The sequence below is a fragment of the Ciconia boyciana genome, chromosome 1 (genome assembly GCF_034638445.1).
Source record: "Ciconia boyciana chromosome 1, ASM3463844v1, whole genome shotgun sequence".
Taxonomy (NCBI): domain Eukaryota; kingdom Metazoa; phylum Chordata; class Aves; order Ciconiiformes; family Ciconiidae; genus Ciconia; species Ciconia boyciana.
The window spans coordinates 69889314-69915917 of record NC_132934.1 but is presented as its reverse complement, the minus strand read 5'-3'; the positions used below and the strand labels follow the sequence as shown (position 1 = coordinate 69915917).

General features: G+C 42.7%; 1 protein-coding gene across 50 annotated transcripts in view; it reads right to left on the bottom strand.

Moving 5' to 3' along the window:
• The window catches only part of CACNA1C (calcium voltage-gated channel subunit alpha1 C), a 495028-nt gene that overhangs the window by 77495 nt on the left and 390929 nt on the right, over positions 1-26604 (bottom strand). For 18 of the 50 annotated variants that reach the window (XM_072873331.1, XM_072873361.1, XM_072873341.1 and 15 more), the window contains 14 exons: positions 25151-25265; positions 23917-24037; positions 23720-23789; positions 17105-17237; positions 15225-15354; positions 11493-11552; positions 11297-11356; positions 7755-7861; positions 6155-6242; positions 4892-4999; positions 4101-4153; positions 3847-3993; positions 2732-2933; positions 2122-2280 (listed from right to left, as the gene is read on the bottom strand). In XM_072873331.1, coding sequence (XP_072729432.1) covers positions 2122-2280; positions 2732-2933; positions 3847-3993; positions 4101-4153; positions 4892-4999; positions 6155-6242; positions 7755-7861; positions 11297-11356; positions 11493-11552; positions 15225-15354; positions 17105-17237; positions 23720-23789; positions 23917-24037; positions 25151-25265 — 1553 coding nt within the window. The remainder of the gene's footprint in view (positions 1-2121; positions 2281-2731; positions 2934-3846; positions 3994-4100; positions 4154-4891; positions 5000-6154; positions 6243-7754; positions 7862-11296; positions 11357-11492; positions 11553-15224; positions 15355-17104; positions 17238-23719; positions 23790-23916; positions 24038-25150; positions 25266-26604) is intronic. The other 32 variants (XM_072873386.1, XM_072873501.1, XM_072873480.1 and 29 more) reach the window with 5 other exon arrangements.

The window sequence follows — 26604 nt, the reverse complement described above, 5'->3', positions numbered from 1 at the left end:
TCAGTTAAAACAATTCAGCTGCAGCTGAAAGCCAGGCCAGGGAAAAATATATTGTTGAGGCATTTTCAAAATTCCTTGTAACATTTTCCTTGAAAGACTCTAGCACCTGCAGGACTCTGCTTAAAAACTTGGAATTTTACTGGAATGTGGCTTTTGTGTTTGCTGTCCCTTACGTTGTTTGACCCAAATCTGGCCACAGTATAGGCCTTTGAAAAACCGTACTTTTCTCAAGATGGACATGGACTTCCTAGAATCTCCAGAGATGCTGTGCTGCCTGTGGGCTCACAAACATCTCACAGCTTCTAGCTCTACCTTCCCTGGGCATGCACCATTGTCACAGCAACTGAGCATGCTTCAAAGCTTCAGAGTGAACACAATAGTCCCTCTCTGTTGCTTCATGACAGCAGGGCAGTAGATACTTCAGCTGAGAGCAGAGCACGTTCTTGTGCTCATGCTGTCTCACTCTTTTGTTGGTACCTTAGGCAAGACAGCAGAGGAAGCCTTTTCAATGGGGACGGTAAAGAGCTAGACCAGATGAAGAAAAATTAGGGAGGTCAAGAAATCTGGTGAGATTGGACTGGAGGCAGTGAAAGAAAACAAGGTGAAAATCGACTGTGAATATAGACTTAGACTGTTAGTGAGTGATAGGAAACTGAGGCTAGTTTTGAGGGGAGACTGGGAGTGGAGCAGACTAGGACTGATCTAGTGGAAAATGTAGTGGTGCGATGCTAAGGTCAAAAGGGAAGTTGGTGTAGGAGTGCATGGAGAGTTGGACTCACAGTAAGGGACAAACTAGAGAAGGAAACAAAGTTCAGCAGGCAATCAAATGGAAAGGGCAGAGAGAGACCAGAAAGGAGGTCCTTGGAGGGGTAACTCCAGCTGGGAGTCCATGTAGTGAGGAGAAGAGGACTGGTTGAGGAATGGGGATCTGAACTGTCTGGGCCATGGACCAGGGAAGGGAGTTCAGAGACTGACTGGGTGAGGAGGAAGGGAGGAGAGTGATGGGAATTCTAGCTCTTAAGCAGACAGAGTATAGAAGAGAACGGTGCTCAAGCGTCCAAGGAAACTGGGATTGCAGACACAGGCTTAACAGGTGGAGTCTGGGACTAACTGAAAATGAAAGGGAGGTGAGGGAAGCCTTGGACAGAGACAGATTGGAAGGAACAAGACAGGAAAGTACAGACTTGAGGAAATGTACAGAACAGTTTGTGTCTATGAGGGCCCATTTCCTGACTGAAAGGAATGTAAGACTTCTTTTTTGTAAGCTGGCTATTTAGTGAAGGTTTTGACTCCTTCCCCTTTACTGCTGTTCCACCTGCACATGTTAATCTACTACCTCTATGTTAACCTACTGCCTCTATTTGCTATTCTTGTAGATCCATCTGCAATTGTTTCTTTGGTGGATTCACATTAGATGTTTGGAAAACCTTCACACAGTGAGGAAAATGAACGCACAGCATAGTGGGTAGTAAGGCAATCAGTAGCATCGGTAGTGAAGCAAGTTAGGCAAACACCGATCAAGAAATGCTTTAGGTGGAGTTGATCCAGCCTTTAGGTGATGGGATAGACAATACGGCCTCTAGACGTTCTTTCTAGACAGTTTCTATGGTTCTTAACACAGAATAAAGGAGACACTAGGGCCTTCCTACCCTCTGTCCCCCGTTTCCTTGATTGCCTTGTTTGCCAAAATATTTGCTCTCTACTTTTTAACACAGAAAAGCCTAAAATTTAAAATTGAGATCTCAAGTGAGTGGCAGTTCCGGGCTTATTCCTGCATTTCGTAGGAGATAAGTCAGAATTGAGAAGTCACTTATTATAGTGGCCACCAAACTGGTCTGTGATGTAACTGTTGGATTTTTCATTTGTTTGTTTTTAAGGAGTTAAAACAGAAATGTTGAAAGTATCAGATATTAGCAGGAAGAGGAGGAGAGGCAGATTCCTCATTTTAACTAAATGTCATCAGGAGTGAACATGGTACAATGTTTTTTATCATGTCCCTGCCCCTCTCCCTCAGTACATGGTGTGAAGGTGAAAGTAGGTCTCAACCTCGGCCATTTCTACATTTTCCCCAATAAAGTCTAATAATTCATCACCTGTAAGGTTATCTGTTTGCTTACTTACTTGCATGGCCAGGCAGATGGTGTTCAGCAGGATCAGAACAAACATCAGGTATTCAAAATAGGTGGAGTTGACCACATACCAAACTTTGTACTGGTACTGGTTTTTAGGGATGTATCTCCGCAGGGGCCGGGCCTTCAGGGCATATTCTACACACTGGCGCTGTGAAGGAGGCAGGGTAGATTTAAAAATCGAAAACAAAATACAGGGTTGGTCAGCTACCTCCGAATATAATAAAAACACAACATGTTTCAAGATTTTTACTGAAATGAAAATGCTTGGTAGAAGAATTTCTTTTATGTCATAATCTGAATGTGTATATTCTACCTGTTGAAGAGTTCCATAGGCATTTACTTTGGCCAGACAATGCTGTCATGCTCATCTAATCTCAGTGAACCAAATGGTACAGCACATATTTTTACGTAAATGTCCTTTGAGCAAATCTTACAGCAAGATTTTTTTTACCTGACTCCTGAAAGATGGCAGTAAAGCCAGCTTAGTGTTTTCTCTTGCTGCCAATCTTCACATGTTCCTCTCTGTACGTATTTCTCTCTTAAATGCTTATTCTCAATGTATTTTCTACCTTTAGTGGCAACAAGTTGTTGTAAATTACCTGGTTCTTGTCCAGCTCACAGTTCTTGTACTCTTGTTCTCCTTGTTCCTGAAATGTGACGATGACGAAACCAACGAAGATGTTCATCATGAAGAAAGCAATGATGATGATGTAGATAATAAAGAAGATGGAGATCTCAACCCTGTGATTATAGATGGGTCCCACATCCTCCATGTGGGAATCAATGGACCTATACAGCAACCTGAAAGCAAACAGGAGCCCAATGCAGAGAAAATCTGCAACTGCCTTGAGGCCTTATAGGTGATGTTATAAAGAAGCTTAAGTTTGTGATTTTCTTCTGCTTGTATCAAAATTACTTCACTCACAGATGCGCAGACTTGCACTGATCTGAGTGTAAACTCTTGCAAAAGAGAAGACATAGCTCTTACTAACTTTACACATTTGAACCTGTTCAGGGGTGAAATGTTTTCACAGTTGAACAATTACAATTTAAAACAAAAGCATGCCCTTCAGTTAACAGAAGACAGGAGAGTCTTGTGTTGCTGGGAACTGAGTTTTGTGAGAAAAGGGGATCTCAGCACTTTTAACATTTGTTAACACTGCTGTTGGCTTCACCTGGTGAGACAGTTCAGAGTCAGCCCCCTGATACCCTGCATACCCATGTCACTCTGACAGAGTGGAGCTGTGAGAGTCCTTGGCCCCTGTGGCACAGACAGCACAGCCTGGTAAGACATCCCATGTCTGCCTGTACTGCAGAGATAGCACTGCTATGTTTCATATTGCCCTGCTGGCTCCATCACAAAACTTGCAACACCTTGCAATACTGGTAAGTGCCTGACGGGCATTTTATATCTATTTATATACATAATATTTGTAACAAATATTGCTATCACTGCTACTACTGACAACCATTTTTTAAGAGCTAGAGACAGTGCTGTGCACTGTTTACAAGCACAGGAACAGCAATTCCTGTGGGCCATGAGGAATTTACAAAGTACATAATACTACAATGACTGCTGCTACTATTGCTACATTTAATGCTTTAGACTTATTTAAATACTTAGAATGGGAAAGACTATGCTCTGCATTTTAATTTTCTCTTTTGAAATGAATGAGGACATTGCTAGTGTTGCATCGGCCCAAGAAGCACTCACTCTGGCCAGCCCTCAAAAGTTGAGACAGTGAAGAGGGCCATCATGGCAGTCAAGACGTTGTCAAAGTCAAACTTGCTGTTCTCCCAGCTCCGGGGCTGTATCATCGGCTGGTTGACCTCACCATCCTTGTATGTAATGTAGTATCCTCTGTGGATGGAGAGCAGAGAGAGAACATGGCAGAACTGCACTTCCCGTACGAGGCCCTGAGAGCGGGTGGCCAGTGAAGGGGGCTAACAGGGAAAGGTCAGACCCACCTGCATTCTGCTGCCGTCTGCTTGGAGCTATCAGTGCAGCTGTACAGCTTGCCCTTGAAAAGGAAGAAAGAGGAATGAAGCTTCCCTTCCCGACAGTGCAAGGGTTAGGATGAAGCTTCCCTTCCCGACAGTGCAAGGGTTAGGGCAGATCATGTAGCAAGGAGACTGCATTTACTACTTGCTTAACCAACTATGAGTATGTTTACATGCTCTTTTGCAGGTGGATGTGAGCAAACTGGATCAAGAGTTGCCTGCATCTGGGTAGTTCAGAGCACAGGCTTTCATCTGCTTGCACAGTACTTTAATGTGTATGTCCTGAGATGCATGACCACTGAGTGCTGCAGAACACTAGTTGTCAGAAGGGTGGTGAAGGGCAAAGAAATAAAAGCAGACATAAAGAAGTGAATGAATAACCTCCCATGATTATCTGGCATGCCCCTTCCTCTACAAGATGGGGGATAGACAGCCTGCAAGTACCAATCCTTTAGAACAGCCCCCTTCACCTCCCTGGCACTAAGTCATGCCACAAGCTAGGGAAGAAGAAGGTTACTGATGTTACTGATGATTTCTTACAATTACAGATAAAGGGCAGGAGTTCTGAAAATGCCTGGTCCAGTTTTGGGGAACTCCTGGTAGCAGGAGCCCAGGTAACACTGACAGTGCCCCAAATGTTTTGTCTTTCACACAGAAGACTCCATTTCCCCTTCCTCAGGCTTCTTCATGCTATTTTTCTTCCCACCCCGGAATACAGCTCAGTGTAATGGACAAATGAATGGGCCCAATGGTTTTACCTTAAACAACTGAACTCCAATGCAGGCAAACATGAACTGCAGCAAAGTGGTGACAATCACAATGTTTCCGATGGTTCGGATGGCGACAAACACACACTGGACCACATGCTGCAAATGGAAGATAGGAACAAAAGTAACTTGCAGGATTGTTCTGAGCTGCTCTGGCTAAGGGAGATGCCCAAGACTAAAAATACAAATAAAAGAATTTCATTTAACTATTGCCTGTTAAATAATGTCTCAGGAAAGGGGAGAGAAGACCAACTTGTCACGTTCCTCACTGTAGTCTTAGAAACAGGCAGAAAGGGATAGGAAAATACCAGAGCTCAGCTCTCTGAAAGTTCCAGCAGCACCGACTTACATAGTTGGGCACCCACCAGCCCACAGGAAGGAGTTTATCTAATACAGCAAGGCTATGTTAAAATAGGCTTGTAAGCCTATCTGTAACCCTAGCAAACTACATCATTTAACCTCAGTGGTGACGCTGGGCCATCCAGCTGGAAAGCAGCTTGGCAGAAAAGGACCTGGGGATCCTGGTGGACACCAAGTTGAACATGAGGCCTCGCTGCAAAGAAGGCAAATGGTATCCTGGGTGCATTAGGCAAAGTACTTCCAGCAGGTTGAAGGAGGTAATCCTTCCCCTCTACTCAGCACTGGTGAGGCCACACCTGGAGTACTGTGTCCAGTTTTGGTCTCCTCAGTACAAGAGAGCCATGGATGTACTGCAGGAAGTCCAGCAAAGGGCCACACAGATGATTAAGGGACTGGAGCATCCCTTCCATGAGGTAAGGCTGAGAGAGCTAGGACTGTTTAGTCTAGAGAGGAGAAGGCTCGAGGGAATCTTGTCAATGCATATAAACACCTGAAGGGAGGGTGCAAAGAAGACAGAGCCAGGCTCTTTTCAGTGGTGCCCAGTGACAGGACAAGAGGCAACGGGCACAAACTGAAACACAGGAGGTTCATCTAAACATTGGGAAACACTTTTTTACTGTGAGGGTGACCAAGCACTGGAATAGGTTTCCCAGAGAGGTTGTGGTGTCTCCCTCCTTGGAGACATTCAAAAGTCATCTGGGCATGGTCCTGGGCAACCTGCTCTTAGTGGCCTTGCTTGAGCAGGGTTGTTGGACAAGACAACCTCCAGACGTTCCTACCAACCTCAACCATTCTGTGATTCTGCTGAAACACTACTTGAACCATTGCAAAAGTCCTTGTAGCTTGAAATAACTTGAATTTATAGTTTACAGAATGCATTGGGACTCTTCTAACCTTTAGTCCTTTGGCTCTGTTGATGGCTCTCAGTGGTCTAAGCACTCGCAGAACACGCAGAATCTTCACCACATTGATGGCACTGGACCTGAAAGAAAGTATTGGAAGATTTAAGAGATACAGCAAAATAGGGGGTGTGCTGCAAGGGCAGATGTACTTCACCCACTCTTTCTTGTTTGAAATCCTACATAGCCTTACACTGCTTAGGATAGTTAAGAGAGTCAAGTCTTTGCTATGGCACTTCAGGGGTAAGGAAACTATTATCTGATGTTATCTTCATAGGTCTTGCTCCCTGCTCTGGGCAGGCTCAGTGTACATTCTCCTGGCTTTCACCATCTTTGCTGTATTAATAAAGGGAATGGAACATGGGCAGGGTATTTTTTTAAGCAGGGCAAGCTGCCAAATACTCTGTAGATATCTAATGGAAATTGGGCCAAGATGTAGTCATCACAAGACATTTTCAGATAAGGCTCAAAGAAGCACTCCACTGAAATATTCATAGAAGAGTGGAAACTCCAGGTGACTCCAGCATTAAAGGTATACTGTCCACCTGGAGTTTGATCCTGCAATGTGTTTGGTCTCTGATCCCGCAAATCAATTAAGTGCGTGCATAAATTTAAGGATGTGGAAACTCCCACTGAATTGATTAGGATGACTTATGTACTTAATTTTAAGTACTAAACACAACTATCTACTACAACAGAGCTCTCTGCATCTTCTAAGACTAAAACTCTGGCTGAGAATCTTCTCCATGCAGTATGACATCCGGCCCTCCCACTGATTTTGGGAACAGGTTTTTTGCTAACATATTAAGAGTCTGGTTAGTTCTGTAAGAAAGAAACAGCAGGACAAAATGAGCACTGTGCCATTCTTAAGACCTTGACTGAAAGCCCAATGGACCTGACAAATCCTTCTGCTTGACTTAGCTCTGGAACATAACATAAGTAAGTGAGCTGCTAATCTGCAATGGTAACAGGTGGGAGCTTATTTCTTATCAGATGTGATGCTACTTAGGAAACTCCCCATCCAATACATGGAGTTCCATATAGTCAAGTAAATCTACAAACTTATTAAGTAAATTAACAGATCAACCAACACAAAGTGGCGTGACAGAAACAGGATCTACTGCCACTGCCACCAGTACTCTGCAGATTCTCACACAGCTCTTCAAGTGGTTGATGGTCTTCCATTGACCAAGACCCACAACATCTTAGAAAGTAGTGAAACATTCTCACCCCATTTTCCAAAGACATTATGAGAGCTCTAGGAGGGAACAGTAAGTCACTTAACTGTCCTGAACTGATACAGTGAATCAGAGATCTTGGAACAAGGCTAAGTGTCATGATTCCCAATGGACCAAGTTTCTTGTCCTCATTTGCTATTTCTGGAAGATCCCCCCCTCCAGATCACTAGTGTAGCATTTCCCAATTATTACTTCCCCTCTTGAGGATGAATTTTAATGGTCTTGAATCATCTGAGAAAAATACCTCCAGGCTCATGAGAAAAATCTTACTCATATAAGACTGTGAGACTGAGGTTTTACCTCCCAACCTGGCCCTGCAACCCCCAAAAACCAGCCAGTTGAAAATAGCTCACTCACTGGATCCCAAAAGAGATGAGAGAAACGCTGACCACCAGCAGGTCTAAGATGTTGAAATAGTTTCTGCAGAAGGAGCCCTTATGGAGGAAAGCCCCGTATGCGGTCATCTGCAGGAAGGCACATGAAGACAGAAACACACTTTGCCATTAGCATCTGTTCAGAAACCAAACCCATCTGGTTGTACTCAGAGTATATAATTGGGGAGGGGCAGTATTTCTAACATAGCAGGCAATTTACCCCCAGACCCCAAAGGAGAAGTTGAGTCCCCATTGAAAGAAAAGAGAGTGAAGAAGACAGTAAGATAACCATGAAAGACCTAACTAGGGAAAGCCAATACTAAGTTCAATGAGAAAAATATGCACTTTGAGTGCATAGAGTACATAACATTTAGAATCAGCAAATCAGCAGAATGACTGCTTGCAAAAACTGCTCTTTGCAATCATATGCTTTTCCCTTTTTCTTCAATGGCAGAGGACACTTGTATTATATAAAGGCCTCTTTAGCTGAATTGAATGAAAAATATAAAATAAAAAGGGCTCTTTTGTAATGTTTTTCAATGCTTAGACCAGCTGCAGTGGACAGTTGAGGTCTCTTCCCTCCATGAAGTAAAAACAGAATCCCTCAGGGATTTGGTGCTTTAGAGCTGAACTGAAGCAACAGGAGGAATTACTGCTCTCTTCAGTTTGCTCCTTCTTTTCAGCTCAATCCTGTATCCCTTTTCCTACCCCTATCCAGCTTTCTCAATTTTTATTCTAGAAGCAGTTGCATTTTCCCCTTGGTTTTCCTCACAAAGCCCAAGGTAAGATTCCTCGAGACAGAGTGGTTTCTTTGTGGAGGTAAGCATTATGAACATCACCCAGTAGAGGAAGGGAAAGATTTTACATATTTTACAAGGGACTCTCTGCCCCTTCTGGGTATGAAGGGGTATTGAATACCTGCTGGTGTTGGGGAGGATGTCACAGCTCCAGAATTGGATTAAGTGACAGTGTAAACAGAAATGGGTCTCAGCCACAATGTCAGACCTAAACACTTCTGAGCTCAGAATCTAGATTTTAGACTGAAGTCTGTTACAGAATGTGACTAAATGAGTCTGGCAGGGTTAAAGAGGGTGCGGTGATGGGGGTATTTGTACCACCTACCTTGACTCGGTGAGTGATCTATGTAGCTGCTTTGAAGAAATCCCAACCCCACAACTGCTAATCTCCCTCCATTACCTGGGTTAGGAACACAGGCTTCTAAATTTGGTCCTCTGAATCTCATCTATGATGTCTAAAGTAACTTGAAGCAGACACCATGAGACTGTTCCTCAATGATGAGCTCTAGCCAGACTCCCAGCTGAGAAGTGTGAACTAGAAATTCAGACTGGAGTTTTCTAGCTCCTGCTAATAGCTCAGGATGGCATACCTGCTAGTGGTTTCCAGCCATGCCTACCTGTGACAACTTTATTTGGAGGACGGTGGAAGGGCACATGGTATATCAGATTATTTTTTTCACCAAACATCCATGACATCAGGGAACTGACTATCAATCAGTCGGACAGAACTTAGAAGGGGAGGAAGTATAAACTCTGGTCTTGGCTTAGAATTTATACTTATAGACACATTCAATCGGGGAAGGGGGAAGGGGTTCTTGCCATAACAAAGGTGGTAAAGATGCCCTTTACTGGTTAGATTTTGTATGGCAATCCAGAAAGAAAGGAGACACCATTGAAATCAGGAGGGGAAGCTCTGCTGAGTTTAAGTTCTATACAAACTGTAGTTCTCTCAAGCCTGTTGAGAGATTTTGTTACCTTGGAAGAGACTCTCAAAGAGTGTGTAATCTATGTCTGCCTCCCATCTGGGGCATTGAACAAGCTTTTAGGATGCCAATTAAAAAAACCTGCTAGTCACCTTGCTAACATTCACCAGACTCCACCATGGCAGTGTGAGGCCTGCAGGTGTCAGCACCATGAGGGCAGATGAAGCTTGTTTCTTTACAACCTTGAACATCCTATGGCCGTTTATTCTTTCGTTTCTTACCATTTACACTAACTTTGCTGCTGTGCAAAACATTGTGCTCAATGCAAGGCAGCAGAGAAACACGCCCTGAGAAACCAAGCAACTTGTGAGGCAGGAACTGACAGGATAAGAACAGAAGAATTGCTTAAACATTTGTAGTCCTTGCACTCCTATCCCAGTTCAACCCAGAGAATATCCAGGGGTGTTGACATAAATCCACTGAAGTTAACAGGACATTGGGAAGGCTCAGGTACTATGCAGTACACTGCCCTGATGAAAACAGAGCAATAAGCCAATGGGTTGGGTTAGGTTCTGCTTCCACTGAAGTCATTAGGACTGTTACTATTTGCTTCAGTGGGAGCAGAATTAGCAATTGTAAGTTCAAACAGGTGCCTTGAACTATGGTTTTATTTTTAAATGTTGCTGTTGAGATGTTTTCCTTTTTTGACAGGCCTTTTTGGTCAGCCATTTAGTATGTGCATGTTCAGATTTATTGTGTAAACACAGATGCACACTGCACACAAGCATAATACGTACATCTCTTCGGAGAACATTATGGCTTTGGTGACTTTAAGTCATATCAAAAAGCACATTTCTCTACAAAAATATGCAAGGGCCACCCTGCTTGCCAGCCTTCAGTATGGATACTGTTATTAGGATCTTGAGCTGCAAGATTTCAGCAACTCTAAGGTACTGCCTGCCAGCACTTAGAACTAGCTTGCTGAGAAAAAATTCAAGCTGCCAAGTGAACCTAGCATTTAGAAAGCCAGAACTTTGCTCAATTACTGTTATTTAAATTATTAGCCTACCAATTTGGGAAAATTAGAGTTAAGAACAAGGCAGCCTATTTTTATTTTCTTCCGAGCTAAACCATTTTCCTGCACATTTCCCTTAGTATAGAGCATGTTCCTGGGAAACGGGAAGCCAGGTTTCAAACAGGTGATGCAGCAATTTCCATTTGCAGCTACAGTCCTTGATGTTTCAGTGATTTGTATTCTCAGTTACCTCTCCACACCTAAAAAGTGAGCTTCTGCACTGCGCTCCCTCTCTCCTACTTGACTGTGCACCCTGTAACCTTACAGAAGTCATCGGCCGCCCTCTGGCCTGGCCGCATGACTTGTGCAGAATGGAGACCTTCTCTTTGGGTTGTAGCATGTGTAAGAGGAGGTGTATGTGCTCAGGGTTCCTTGCACAGCAAAAAAATCCTGTTTTGGAAAGACTGGCCAGGGTAGAGAGAGAAGTTTATGGGGTGATGGCCTTTTTCTTGGTCCCCTCTTACTTTTCCCAACAGGATCATCCTTTCATTGTGATTCCGCTAAAAGGGACTGTTTTGATATAGGCCCTGAATTACAAGTTTGAATGTCAAAATTTCACAGAAGACTTTTTAAGCAACTACCAAAACAACAAAATCAAAAGATAAACAATCCTTTGCGTAGAGATAATAATGGGGTTAAAAAAAAAAAAGAAAAAGAGAGCGATAGAGAGAAGGAAAGAAAGAAAGAAAGAAAGAAAGGAGAAAACGAGTGTATTGCTCAGATTGGTTACCTTAAGAATAATTTCTAATGTAAAGATACTAGTGAAGACATAGTCTGCATTGCCTAGGATCTGAAAAATAAGCACAATCGGGTTAGTGGTACTGAGCGTGACCCAGGAACAAACAGGCGTGTGTGTTAGCAACAGATAGTGGCAGAAAACTAGTAAGCTTGTGAACAAGTAATGGTAGAGAAGATGGGCACTTTACCTTCAGAGCAATTTCAATGGTGAAAATGACAGTAAAAACTATATCAAAATAAAAGAGAATCTGTAAAAACAAAAGGGAATAGGAGCAGGGAGGGTAAGATCAGTGACTGATCACTTGAATGGGAAATCACAGTTCAAAATCAAATACATATGCCTTTTAACAAGGGAACAAGGAGGACTATATAGGAAATGGTTTTGTATAAAACCTCCTGTTGAATGCAGTGCAGGTCCTGGCACAGAGGTCAAGAAGCACATTACGTGAAATCTTTTCTGAGTTACAATCCCTTAAGGGCTCTAGAGGCAAAATAACTTTTTGGTTGTTATTGTAGGATTTTCTTTTTTTTTTTAATCTGATAGAGAACAGACAATTCAAGGGTTTTCACAAACAGACTTCCAAACTGAGAATACAAGGATGTGTGGTCTTTCAGTGGAAAACATGAGATTCCTTCTTATTAACTTCCATTCAGGCTTGTTCTGTGCCTCTCGCAAAGGAAGAAAAGCAAACTGCAAATTCATGCTCTAGCTCTTTTTTTTCTCTATCCTGATTTGGCCTGGATTAGGATGAATAACAAAGACTCTGCCAATTGAACAGAATCCCAGCTCTTGTATTGCAACCATAATTCGGTCGTGTGCCAAATTATGGTTTAGGTGCCTAACTTAAGACTTGCATCTTTCTATTGGCATCCTGGATAACAGGCAAGCTGAAACACTCATCATTCCTGTGAACTTAGACCTGGCGATGGGGATACCAGTGGCATGCATAGCAGACCACAAAAAGTGGCCCTAGAGTGTCACAGAAAGCAACAGCAAGTCTGGAAGTGTAAAGTGATTTTCAAAGCAACAGCATCAATGACAGAAACATCTTTCACTGCCAATCAATTGACATCCCACAAAAGCAAATGGGAACTTTCTCATTGACTAATGGGACCAGAATTGAACTCTTTGTTTCCAATGTATTCCAATATCCCAAGCCATTTTAGTGTTATCTACATGACAAATGGCGAAAATCAAAAGTATCGTGCCCTTGGATTATTGTTTTAGCTTAACCAAGTTCTAAACTGGAAGGCCAATATACAGAAGCTGTAGAAAACTGATCATTTGTGAAATTTAAACCTTTACTGCTAAAACACTAATAAACATACAGCAGTAAACTGTCCTCTCCCATCCCACAGGTGTTTTTTGTATCTCAATGCCCTTACCCTAACTCAGTTTTATAGGTGGCTGGATTCTTACAGCTTGGTGTGCCATGGGCAGTGGGGTAGCTACTGCAAACTACAGGGTTATTTTAGATTGCACTATTTAAGCATGATCTGAATCTGGACTAATTTGCAGACACTGAATGTCAAATGAGGGGATGCATCACTTACTGCTACTGTGTAACTTAAAATTCTTCAGGTCACTGCTCAATTTTTGACCCCAAGTTGTTCTCACTTTTTCAAGGATGTCTTGGGCTCTATCAATTTTTGCAACTTAGAGAATTAAAAAAGGGCCATTTCAAGGATGGACAGATCTCAATTGCATCCTATATTAATTTACACAAATTATAACTGGAAATGTCCCCTTGCATTGCTGCCTTGTAGGTCCTGACATTTGGTTATTATAGCAATGGAATAATTTTATAATCAATGGGTCAGATTCATGGGTACTCTCAGGCTGCTTTGCATGACTCCACCAACATAAAGGAGCCATAAACTTGATTAAACTGGATGACTAAGCTGTACCTGCAGCTGCTTTACATCACCAGAGCACTGCAAAGCAGCTAGAGCATACTGGTGAATCTGGCCCCAAAGCTGCAGCTAGTAAAGACGTCCCTTATAGATGAAAACGTGCCTAATGAAAATGATCACTGCTCCACCTGTGCAGGCAGTACCATTTATCAGCAGGCATATTTATTATTATGTAAATATGATTTTACTCTAGAATATATTAAAATGAATGAGCACCTTGGCAAGGTGCAAAGAGGAGAATATTGTGAGCACATAAAGTCTTAGGACTTGCTTGGGTTTTAAAAGCTGTTTGATCAGACTGGGGAGGCACTTCCAAAAACTTGCTGCCTGAGCCGTGTGACACAAGAAAGACGCAGCCACTAGTCTGCCCCGGAACAGAAGCAGTGTCCAAGCCTCTTCACTAGCCCATGCTGGAGAACGTTCTCTCCGTTCCTGTCTTCCTGCCCCGGGACAGTTTGTGTCAACAGCAGCACTAGTCTGCATGAGTCCTTGTGCACAGGTTAATGCCCAATTATGTTGTTCCAGAGTGAAGGTAGAGGCAGTTAGTTTGCTTTCAGCTCGCTTGCTTTCTTTCCCTTCCAGGCCTCTGTGTGGGCACAGGGCAGGACACAACCTTATTGTTCTACTGTCAAAGTGTAAAGGCAGACCACATTTGCAACCCAAACATCTTGTCAGTGTCCCCTTGTATGATACTTTTTAAACATCTGTACCTGCAAAAATTAAAGACAGATTTTCATGCAACATCAGTGGCTTCAAATACACAAGACAACACTTTGCCCCAAACCTTTAGCTCTTTTATCCAGGACAACCAGCTTTGACTACTTTTTTTCTCATTTAAATCTCCCTGCTACAGATTCTGTGGCATGTCAGAAGCCCATATGCCAGCTGACATCATGCTGCAGCGCTAATACATATTGACATACATTTATCCCTACGTGGTGGGCACAGTCAGCCGTGCACAAGTGGGTCATTGGTGGCACAGGTTTGACTGTTTTATTTAGTACCCTCCTTCAGGACAAAATGCAAAGTAGCTCTGAGATAAGCTCAGGAATAAACCTCCATTAACACCTTCTCTGCATGCACATATATGTTTAAATGCATGCTCAGGCCAGGATATTTCAGGGAGGTAGGACACTGAGTGTTAAGGTTTTATTATTAAACAACAACAACAAAGTCCCACTCTTTAAGCCTAGCAAGCTCTTCCAGCATAAACGCATCAAAATGCCACTGCAGACAGCAGAGATCAGAAGTCTCACATATGACTACTGACTCTTCTGATTTCTGCAATGACCCCAGATTAATGGAAACAACCACTGGCAAAGTTAAGGGAGCACTGAACGTTTCAAAAGGCTGATAAGAATGGTTGGGAAAGAAGGTGAGAATGTATCTCTGTGCTGAATGCCTTCCTCTCCTTCCCCCAGGCTGGTGAGGAGAGGAGCACAGCATATTTTCTGAGGATTATCTCAAATTTAATGATAGCTTTGCAGCTTGCGTTCAAATAGCCTGATTCTAACCTTGATGACACCAATTTCCCCCAGAGTGAATGCATCAAACTCAAGAATGTTACTCCTGATTTACACCAGTGTGAACAAAGTGAAAATCAGGCCCTGGGCTTTTTAGTTCAAAAGAAAGCATGTGGCAGGAGAACAAATGTTCCAAAGGGAACCCGCAAATCCCCCAAATTAGAATTATCTGTGTCCCAGTCAATGTTTATACAGACCATTTCTAATGTCTTAATCCCAGGGAACTATAATTTTGCTTCAGCCTCCTGTCCTTCCTTCCACTACACATGCTTCTGAAATGAACTAGAGGCCAAATTCTGCACTGACTCATGTTCCCTACAAAACCCAATGATTTCACACACAGCCTACAAAAGGAAAAATCAGAGAAGAGAGTGACACCCAAAGCCTCTGATGCAGTCTTTTCTGCCTTTCCTGGCTTCAACTCATGATCTGCTTGAACCACACTTTTAATACACAGAGAGGGAAGGAGGATGGGAAGCATACTTGGTTCCTAAAGGAGAGGTGTCGGACGGGGTCCTCAGCTGCCAGGGAGATGCTGCTGAGCAAGATGAAAAATAGGATCAGGTTGGTGAAAATGTTATCATTAACGATTCGATGGCAGTGGACACGAAACCTGCAAGAGAGAGGAGAGGCACAACTTTATCTCTCAGGGAACAGTAAGACCTGGAAAACATTTCCCCCCCTCTGCCAGCAGGACTGGCCCTGGAGGACTGTTCTGCAGAGCAGCTTCCCTCTGCCCCAGCAGCAGGGAGAAGGATGGGCCCAGGCAGCTGTGCTTGGCCCTGCTGGGTGCTGGGCAGCCTTGGCTCTCCACGTCATGCAGTGATGCACACCGAGTGATTGGCTACCTGCAGGACTCACACTTGGTGCGTTTAAATGGAGAACAGTCACTCCCTCCTGACAGAGCCTTTTGTGATTTAGATGGGGTCTGAAACCTGCCAACCCAAAATTATATCCCTTGCTTTCATTCACAGAACCATTCCCCATTCATTTAGGGGGAAAAGCAGCAGAAATGGGCTTTGGGGTGGCCAATGTCTTTCTGAGCTGGGGCTGGAGAGTCACTGAGCAGGAGCTCCGGAGGACCTACCTTACTAACAGGACACAGATCTGGCCAAATGGGTATAGGGCAGGCTGGCATTTGCAAAGGGCTTCTGGGAGGACATCATGCAATGCAAGGCGTCTGCTAAACATCACCCTAATATAAAGTGCTTGGTGCTCTTAGTGCGAAACTAGCAAGTAAAGCAGTAGCAGTCTCCCATCAAACAGCAGCATCCATACTGGAGACCATTACAGCACCTTCCATATGTTGGTATTGGGATACGAGGAGTTAAACCTCCTAACAGTCCTGTGCATAATTTCAGAGGCACTTCATTAATCTATTTAGCTCTACTTTTGGCTGTTAAGCCTCCAAGCCACTATTATAGCAATTTTACAGATGATTGCAGAGGTTAATTTACTTCTTCAACAAGCGACAGTGGGTGGGTGGCAAAGCTGGCATTAGAGTCCATGAGTCCCAATCGTCATCAGTCCCTCCCTGTTGCACATCCCCAGGGAGGAGTGGCACAAGCTCTGCTGTGGAAAGACTGGCTCTGAATTCAGCTGTGCTTTTATAGCCCTGCCTTACTTTGGGGCTGTGTTTGGAGGCCAAGTCCCCAAAGGAGATGTTGGAATACATGGTACTGCACAGACCACTGGGCAGTGAGCTCATTTCTGCACCCTTGGAAAGATATATTCCCCTGTGTCATAGCTCAGCCCTCCACTCACAGTACTCGTCTCACACATCTGTGTTGGAAAGACAGGTGGGGCAATGTGAAGCCACATTGTAGGAGCCAAAGTGAAAAGCATGAGAGAAGAATTATTCTTCTCAGCCTCCCCTCAGAGCTATGGACTCTCATCCTCCTCCTCCCTTTTCTTGTATGCTCGTTCTTGATGCGTAGGAATGAGCAGAGATACATGAACTCCCTACTGGGAGTGGATTTTGAGCAGCCATTAGGACAGGAAGCTCCTGCCTCACACTTGACTGATTGCATGATGGCTTGCTTGCAATTTGGAACTGAATATGTTGGGGAATTCCAATTACTGACTTGCCTCCAAGTCCCTTATTTCCAAAGCTTTCATGATTTGTGTCTCCAAACAGCTTTGCAGGTGCCACGAACTCCCATTGAATATTGTCAGGGGGCTCCCTACAGTTGTGCTTTCATGACGATTTCATGCCAGGGCCTTTAAAGGAGAGACTGGTCAAAGGAGGTCTCTGATATGAACCGCTGGAAGGGAGCTCTGCACCACATAACCTTTGGGGCCCAGTGTGGAAGGGGTCACCTGCTCTCTGCCTCCTTGTTCCAGCTAAGCAGTCTGTTAAATACCTGTTGTTAGGACTGAAGATGAAAAAAGCACTGGCATCAGGCATGGGCACAGCCTTTTCCTTGAGGTGCAGCTCAGACATCGGGCGAGGCCTCGGGCCAACAGGCATCTCGGGTTCTTCCTCATCTTCCTCTGCTGCAAGAAGCATTTTTGTCTTTTAATGCAAAATACAACCCATTCTGGAGTGCTGGGGCATTTGTCTCTGTCATAACTAGAGCTAAAAACTAAGAATCATTGAAATAGGATGATGAAAGCTTGAGGTTCCTTGTCCACTTCCTTTTTCCAAGGCAGCATTTGCTGCCCAGTGCTCGCCCTGGCAGAAATTGATCTAGTCCCTCTGTAAAATCGTTAATGGTGGTAAATCCACAATATCCTCACAACAGTCTCCTCAGCTATTTCTCTGTCCCTTCTGAAAAAAAAAGCTTCTTCTAATGAATGACTTGAATCTTTCTTGCGATGGTCTAAATCCATTATCTATTCTCTTATTTTCCATGGACACAGAAAATAGAGAATTTCCTTCCTCTTGCGGAAGGCTTTTACATACTTGACGACCATTATTATGCCTCTGTGAGGATTTCTGGTTCCTAGAGCAAAGCAACAACAGTCTTTCCTGAGGTGTTGTGTTCCTTAGGTCTCTGATCATTCTTGCTACTTTCCTTCAGATTGTCTGCAGGATTAACCTGCAGTTGAGGTTCTACTGGTGCAGTGGAGAGCTGGATTACTTCTTATATCTAATAATACTATCTTCCTGTTTAAATGTGCTTCATAGGCACTTCTTTTAATTACACTCTGGCATTAATTTGCCATCAGTTTTTGATTTGCACAAAGCACAGATTATTTACCACAGAACGGCTGCCTAGTCTGTCACTTCCCCCTTTGCATTTTTGCTGCTGACTATTCCCAAGAGTGGCACTTCAACCTTATCCTTGTTGAACTGCATCTTGTTTTCTTCAGGCCATTCCTCCAGTTTATCAAGATCTGTTTTTCTCCTTTTTGTAAGGCTCTCCATGGAGCCACTGCCACATCTGGGATTGTGTCTGGATGAGTGCACATATGCCCCAGAGCAAACATGGAGCATGGGCACTTTGACTTACACCCATCAGAAATTCTTAAAATCGTCCCCTTTCATAATTCAGTGGGGGGAAGACTGAAAGGGTGGGAACAAGGCTGAGGCTTTTGAACCTGATGCCTACGGAGCAGATCTCCAGGCACTGTGCAGATCAGTGAGCACCCTCAAGGAAAAAAACAGAGATGTGGGCTAAGTGGTATGTGGAAGAGAACCTTTTACCTTTGAGGATTTCTTCTACCTGCTGAAGTCAGATGCTGTTTTGTAAATGACATGAGAGGATTTTGCCATTTTAAAGATCCCAATCTTAATCAGCAAGACAGGAAAAAATATTTTAAGAAAGGAGCCCAACAGGTTAGATGCAACTGATTCATCCTTCCAGCCAATACAAAGGAGGAAACTCTAGTTAAAAGGTTTATCTTGAGTCCATAAAGTGAGATAAATTCCAGGAAGAGCCTGTTCCTTTAGGGTCAGGTATTGTACTTGATCTGGTAATGGACACACCAGAAAGAACAGATGAATCAGCACAGATCCTAATCTAGATGGTGGAGGCAGGAGAAAAGCGGCCTTTTCAATGCATGCAAATAGGATTCTTTCTTTACACTTCTAGTAGCAAGAGTTCAGCTCAAATTCACTTGATAGATTTTTGGATAGGTGTTTGAGCTGGTACATAGAGTTTGTACTTTTTAAGCCTGTCTATTTTTTAGCAGCTCAATTTTATGTTGTAATATACTTTATAATACTCTTTCTACAGGCTTTATTAGTTAAAGAAATATTCTTTCAGAAGTACTTTTGTGCACAGTACTTGTAAAATTGGTGTTAATGTTAATGCTCATATTTATATAATATTACAATAGTTTGCACTTGCACCTTTTATCTACAGATTTCAGAGTGGGCTGACAAGGACTGAGGTAAGGAAATTCTTTTTCTTCTTTAACAATTCAGAATACCGATGCCCATGATCATGTAGGATATTTGAGAGCTCTTACTTAAAAAGGCTAGCATTCTGAGTCCCTGTTCTGTGCCTTCACTATTAGATCATTCTTTTCCTTTTACTTGGAGGAATGCTTAAAAAAACACTTTCAAATGGGTATGGAACAACGCCTCAGGAAAATGGACTCTTAGCAGAAGGATCAACCCCATGAAGACCATAAAGAACATTGTTCCTCTCCTCTTTTTCTTGTGTCTGCAATACAGCAAGAAATATATTAATGATTCTGCCAACCACATACCTTCAGACTGGAAAACACGTTCAGTTCCTCAGCCATAGATAAAGAATAACGTTCTAAATACTTTACATTTGAAGTAGGGTGTAGGGCACAGAAGAAAGGAAACACTGAGGCCCAGCTACACAAAGAATAACATGATTACAGCCTCAGCTCAGGTCACTACCTAAGCTATCTACCTGCATATAGAAACAGTATGTTGCACAGTTACCAGCATTCGTAGAACCAAAGGTCAACATGGTATTCACAGATGGGCTGGGCGGCACATCGGCTGCAATCCAACACTTGTTCTTTGACTGCTTTCTATACCTAAGGTATATTGTGTTTAAAAAGTGACCCTTCCAGTCAAGCTTGCCACGAAATCATAAAAAAACATTACTCAGGGCTTCCAAGTTCAGATCTAGGTTTGAACGCTCCTACAGTTCAAGGAAATTCAAATCTGGGACTGTCATCTTGAATTATGCTTCATTAGAATGGTGATGTCCTTTGGTTGTGAAGCTATGAGCACACACAGGCTACAGTGCAGCATCAGTGAGAAATTTGATGATGAGGATTTTTTTTTTTTTTTTTTTTTACTGTACAAAGACCAGAACTCTTGTGTAAGGACATTGCTTTGCTTCAAGCTCCCATGAATCATCCCAAGCTTTTGCCTTCATCTGACGTTCTGAATTCTTTGTCTGTTTTTGTACTAGACTCCAAGACTAGCTCCCTGTCTTCCTATAATAAACATATCATCATAATAATCATTCTAGTGTACACAAATCTCTGGAAGAACTAGTCTCTCCTTCCAACAAAGAGGATAGGTGATCTGATGAGTTGCAAGTACACAGAGTATTCTGGGGGCTAAGAGCAACACTGTGTAGCAAATAGAGTCAGACGAGGTTATTGAGAAAACTGGTTGAGGCAGCGAAAACTAATAGGACATTGAGCAAGGTAGGTTGAAAGAATAAAGGGAAAACAAATGAAGTGACCATTTCAAATTGTTTCTGAACACTGGGTTAGGGTGAAGGATGTTTTCAGAGGATGGAATGGTACACAGCCATGGAAAGGTCACAGGCATTAACAGCTTAAATCATAAACAGAAAACAGGTAGAACCAGCTGACTGCATCTAAGAGGCAATAGGATGCTTTACTCCAAGCACAGCTGAAATGGATCCACATGCAAGTGGGCAAGAAAAGGTGTGTTTCCAGATGGGCTGTATATGGCTGCACAGCATCTCCTGTACCACAATTGGACTGATCAGCAATCAGCAGGACTCTGGACTGGTCAGATGGCTGCAAGGGAACTGGACAGGGGTACATGTGGGGAGTGGGAAATTCTTGCTTGCTAATGCCGGGGAAAGCCTTGGAGCCTTGTTCCCCAAAACTGACAACACAAGGCAGATGTGACATGCCACATCAGCTCTGAGACGGGCTTGGTGTTTCTGAGCTTTATACAGCAGAACGGAATAGATGACTGTAGTAAATCTGATCTAACAAGGGATTTACAAAACTTTACTGCATCTGAGCCTTATGGTTGACTTCCATGAACTCTGAAGGAAGTGGTCAGGTAATTTTGTGAGCTGTTAGAGATCAGCTGCACTCCTTACAAAGAACTGATAAACTGTTCAGAGAATAGGCCTGTTTAGAAATGGCATCATACAATGGCAAATAACCAGGATGCTGTTCCTTTGCATTTCTAATAGGAGAGGAGAGAAAACCTGACCATCCATTCAAATTTTAGATTCTGTTCAAAAGTATGCCAAGCCAGGGATTGGCACCCCAAGGCAGGAGTTAAAAGTGTTTTTACTTAATTTTTTGCGCTCTAATCGTATGCACGGCTGCAGATAAAATGTCCATGACACAAATGGCAGATGTAGTTTTTGTCATATAGTTCACATGCTGGACCATTTCTAAGCTATCCACAGAAGGTAACTAAAACACAATTCTATTATCAGTAGGCTTAAATTTGATATACAGATGACTGTACCTTCACTTGAAAAAAATGTAATGGTCTGCAAATCCAAGCCAGCTGAGAAACAGAAACAGAACTGTATCAAGCTGTTTTAATTTGTGCTTCTGACTAAAAACTCCCACAAGCCCCTTAGCAACTGGGGATGTGTGTCCAGTAAGAGCCTGTGCCTATAGAGGTGCTGGGAAGATGGAAGCCAGAGTGACCTGCCCCAGGCAATGTTAAAACAGTATTGCATGGTGTTAGAACCACACTCTATTCCTGATAAATGGACTATAAATATGGATGAATACAAGCATAGCAAATGCGGGGATTTTTTGTACTGAAAATCAAATACAATGAAAAGTTTTCCTTTTTGCTTGTCTGAAACCCTTGTCCATCTATTTAAAATGAACTATTGTGTTTTCCTTTACCCTATCACATCAACCTATTATCAGACATTTATTAGGAATCATGGAATAGAAGAGAATGTGTTTTATTACCTATTACAGCCTGCTACATAATCATAGAAACACAGAATAGCAGAGCAGGAAAGGATCACAGAAGGCCCCCTGATTCATGCCTCTGCTAAGCCACTATCAACTAATTATTATATCTAAGCCTTTTTTGGCAGATATTTTTCTGACCTGTTCTTAACAGCATTCAGTGATGCTGGGCTTCCACAACCATCTTCACGATCTTTTCTAGCCTCACCATTAGAAAATTCTCCCCTGGTGTGAATCTTAAATCTGTTACTTCTTCATAATGGAGATAATTCCCCTCTTACCTGTAACAGGCTGTTAGGCATTTGAAGATATTTCTCCTGCCTTTCCTAGCTCAAATGACCACAGTTCTTTCAATCTTAGTTCTTGCTTCCTACTAGCATTGCTTTCACCATGCTCTTCTACACTCCTTCCAATTTGGCCCCACTTCTCCTAAGCAGAGCACCCAAAATGAGATATGATATCCCAGCTGAGATCTTATCAATGGTGAACAGAATAAAACAATTGCTTTGCTCTGGTTAGCTTTCACTGGTCAGTTAGAAGAAACCCATTACTGGAGTAAAGGGCCATGTTTTCCCTGTTTATAAATCTCACTACTTGCTTGCCTTTTGAAAGACAGCAAAATATTATTGGCACCTGTTGAGCTTGTGATCGCAAGATTCAGATTCTTTTCTCAAGGACTGTTACCTGACTAGCTGTCACCCAAGATCCTTTATTTGTGAGTTCTTTATTCCTGTCTACATGTAGAGCCTGGCACTTTCAATTTTATTTAGACCATTTATCCAGTTACTCAAGAGCTCTTTGAATTCTAATGCTGCCCTCCAGCATGCTTCCTGTCCTACCTAGCGTCATGTCGTCTGCAAATGTAATAAGCATATTTCCTCCTCCATCATTCAGGTCATTAACAATGAACTGAACTGAACTTGGGAGAGGCCCTTGGGTTGTAGAACCTTACTGAGGCCATCACTGCTCTCCACATAAAGGATCTGACCAATTTATCTCACAATCATCTAGACCATGTTTTTCTAGCCGGCTTACGAGAGACAGTCATAAGCCTTAGAAAAGCTAAAGAATATGACATCTACTTCTTTTCTTCTGTCTACAAGTCTCATCAGCCCCTTTTAGAAGAAAATAAGGGTGGTTTGATGTGATTCGTTCTTGGCAAATCTGTGTTGGCTGCTAGTCATCTCCTTATCTTGGAGTCATATAGTTTGTTTAATCATTTGTTCCAGCACTTTTCCAAGAATGGAAGTTGAACTGACTCACTTATAATTCTTCTGCTCCAACCCCACCCCCATTCAGGATCTCTTGAAGAAAAACTGCTTGAAGTTCTGAGATTTCTTCAACCAATCTTTTAAGTATCTGAGGATGAAGTTAATTAGGTCCAACTGACTTGAAAACTAGCCTAACTAATGCTCTAGCTTGTTTTTTCCAATTCTAGGCTGAAATCTTATGCCTTTAGAATTATGTTAATGTCACACTGTCCTTTTTGCTTAGAAAAAAGTGCAAAAAGGCCTTCAGCACTTTGCCTTTCATGAGTATCTGTTGTGAGTCTCCCCTGACCACTGAGTACTGAAAAAATAGACTGAAAACAAAGTCATATGTATATTTTCATATACAGAGATTTGTATATGATTTGATTTGGTTCTCTGTAAAGCTCTGTATTTGGAAATACAGAGCTTTACAGAGAACCAAATCAAATACAACTAATCAGTATAGGGACTGCAAAGGACCAAGTCCACACCTGTGCAAACACAGGCAAGCACATCATCTTGTCCCGTCATGAAAGGATTACATGTTCATCATACTTGTTACCACAATTTGGCTTTATGTGCATTAGCAACTGGAACTTCTCTTTGTCGAATCAGGGATAAGAGGAAGAAGATATATACCTGGCACTTCTGTTGTGGGATATGGGCTCTTTTCTTCGTTTTCATTGGGCTGATAATCATCCACGTTGATCTGACAGAAATGGAAGGAGAAGCAGCAAAGCCTTTATCAGACAAGGCAGACTGTTTTCCTTCCCTCAGAAACCCAAGCTGTTCATGCCATCACTGCACAGAGAGTGCTGGCTGGCATCAGACCTTACCTTGGTAGCAGGTGGGGATTCTCCATCAGCAGTGATTGATTTCAGCTCAATTTTCTCCTCCTTTGTCTCCTCCTCCACAGCTGTTTTATCTATCTCCTGTTTCTTTTCAGGACTAGCAGTCCTAACAATTTTACAAGATAAAAAGCAAAGAATTACAAAGGTGAAAAGCTGTTTCCCTTTCAGGAATGTCGTGTAGTACAGCACACACCATGAGAACAATCAGCTGGTTGGCACCTCCATTCTGAGTCCAGCTTACATACCAGCAGCTCCACCTTGTCTTCATCTGCAGGCAAAGGCAGAGACTCTGCTCTAATTCTATATAGCATCCTTTTATTTTATAGGTTTCTCAATGGCAGGTCTGTGTGGGTGTGGGTGTGTATGTGCATGTGGGGAAGTATGTTCCTGTGTGTTTGTGCACATGTGTATTCTAGGTCTGTCAGTAGAGATCTCTTCATTCACCCAATGACAAAGGCATGAACCATTTTCAATCCATATCTTGTGGACTTCCACTAGGTTGCCTACAAAGTTTTGCCCCTCACTGCGCTCCCAGAGCCAGGGAAACCTGCTGACTAGCCTGCAGGATGAAGCAGAAAGACCTGCTCAAGAGATCCCCTCCAAGCAGCCTGGAAGACAGTGAATAGAAATAACCAGTAAGGAGAGGCTTCCCCGCTGTTGGCAGCTGGGAATGACAGAGAAGCTCTACATTCAGCTCGTGCCTCCTAAGAGTCTGCAGAAACACTAAAAGAACTGTCAAGAGAAGAACAGCATGCGGCATCAAAAGAGAAGGAAGCTGCTGAATCTTGTCATGGGAATGACAGTCTGAAAATACACCTTGTGGTCCAAAGCGATCAGAAGGTAATAGGGAGATTCAAATGGGATTGTAACAATGACAACATTTTCACGCTCATTCTTTGCTGATGCCCTGAAAGCTCATCAGTCACCCAGACTTCCTTTCCTCTGCTCACATTATTGCAACTGTGGGGACTCCCAGCTCATGACACCTTTTTGTCCTTTAGTTTGAATTCTTTTACATAAAAATTTATATACACATAATTCCATATATAATTACATTAATCACATATATATAATCTATACACAGCCACAGAGAAGTTATACATATATATTACATATACACACATACTTACATGCTCATATATATGTGCATAATGTGTGTAATTATACTCACAGGAATGCATGCACATGAGTATAGATAGGTGTATGCAATTGGATTTACCTAGCTAGCTTTTTCCTTTCTTTTTCCTCTTCCTCCTCTTTCTGTGCAGATGTTAAACTCTCAGCATCGGCAAGGTTGTCCACAGCAATGGCCAAAAATACATTCAGCAGGATATCTGTTTGTGTGCTACTTAAAGAAAATGGGCTTTGAAAACTGCAGAACAACATACCAAAGGTTTCTTAATTGAAAATTTTTAGCAACCTGTCATCAGATTTTCCAAACTTCCATTTCACACAAATGTTCAGGATGTGCATATCCAGCACCTTCCATCCAAATGGCTAACACACTGTGTGGGGTTTCCAAAATTTCACAACAGAATGACTGATATAAAACATCTAAGTCCAGAATTACATTTTAGTTTCCGATTTCCCAAAAGAGTCTTGCCTTGGGCAACAAATCCCACTGAAGATAAGGGGAGCACTGAATGCTTTGCATCTTTGACAGCTTAGGTCCCTTTTATTAAAGCACTCATATTCAAGAGCCTCATACCATAAGGCGCCTGGGCTTTCCATTTTTGGCCTATGCACTTGAGTCGAGCAACCTCATTATAGGTATTCCCACAGATGTGAGTGGATTTTATGGACAGCAAGCATAGCACTCTCATTAGCATTTCTGAGGCAACCAAAAAGAAATTCATTTAGTCTGGGCATTGAAGGGTTGAGCTGACAACTCTGCCAACTCCTAGCAGAGAGTCCATGCATGGCCAGTCATGCCCATGTAGCTGAAGGGCAGGAAATCACAACTGTTTTCTTGTCTTGCTAGTCAGTGTTCAGATCTCATGTTACAAATCTGAACATCGGCTTCTTTTATAAATTACTTGAGAGTGCGTCTTATTACGCCGTGATAACTTTTAAGTAAACCCCAGTTCAAGGTTTAGTCTGGAAATACAGTCACCCCCCTCCCTGAGCTCCAAGGTCTAATGGCTCCAAAGTCAGCCAGCATGTAGAGCTGGCTCACATTTTCCTCTGAAGTTCACAAGGAGATCCAAATTGTAGCTTTTTTAAGCTGTCAGGCAGACTGCCTACCTCGACCTTCAGATAAGTGGAATTGCACCATCTCACTTTGAAGAGAGGGCATGCAGGTCAACTGAAATGTCAAATAACAGGGTTTGAGAGATCTGAATTATGAGGAAAGGCCAGAAGAGCTGGGCTGAGACTACAAGGTGGCTTTATAGAAGAATCAGTATAAAAAGAAATGTCACCTCTGATACAGGAGGGTCATTTATTAGGGAAGCAGAAACTAAACATGAACAAATTTGGAGCAAACTGAGATATGGAACAGAACCATAGCTCTATGTTTTATGCAAATTCCTGTGAAAAGACACTCACAGCCTAATCATGCAATGTGCTTTGTACCTCCTGGGATATGTACAGTGCCCTCACTTCACCTTGAAGCCAGAGAGAACTGAAGTTACTTAACACCAGCACAGGCTGGAAGATAACAGAGCACACAAT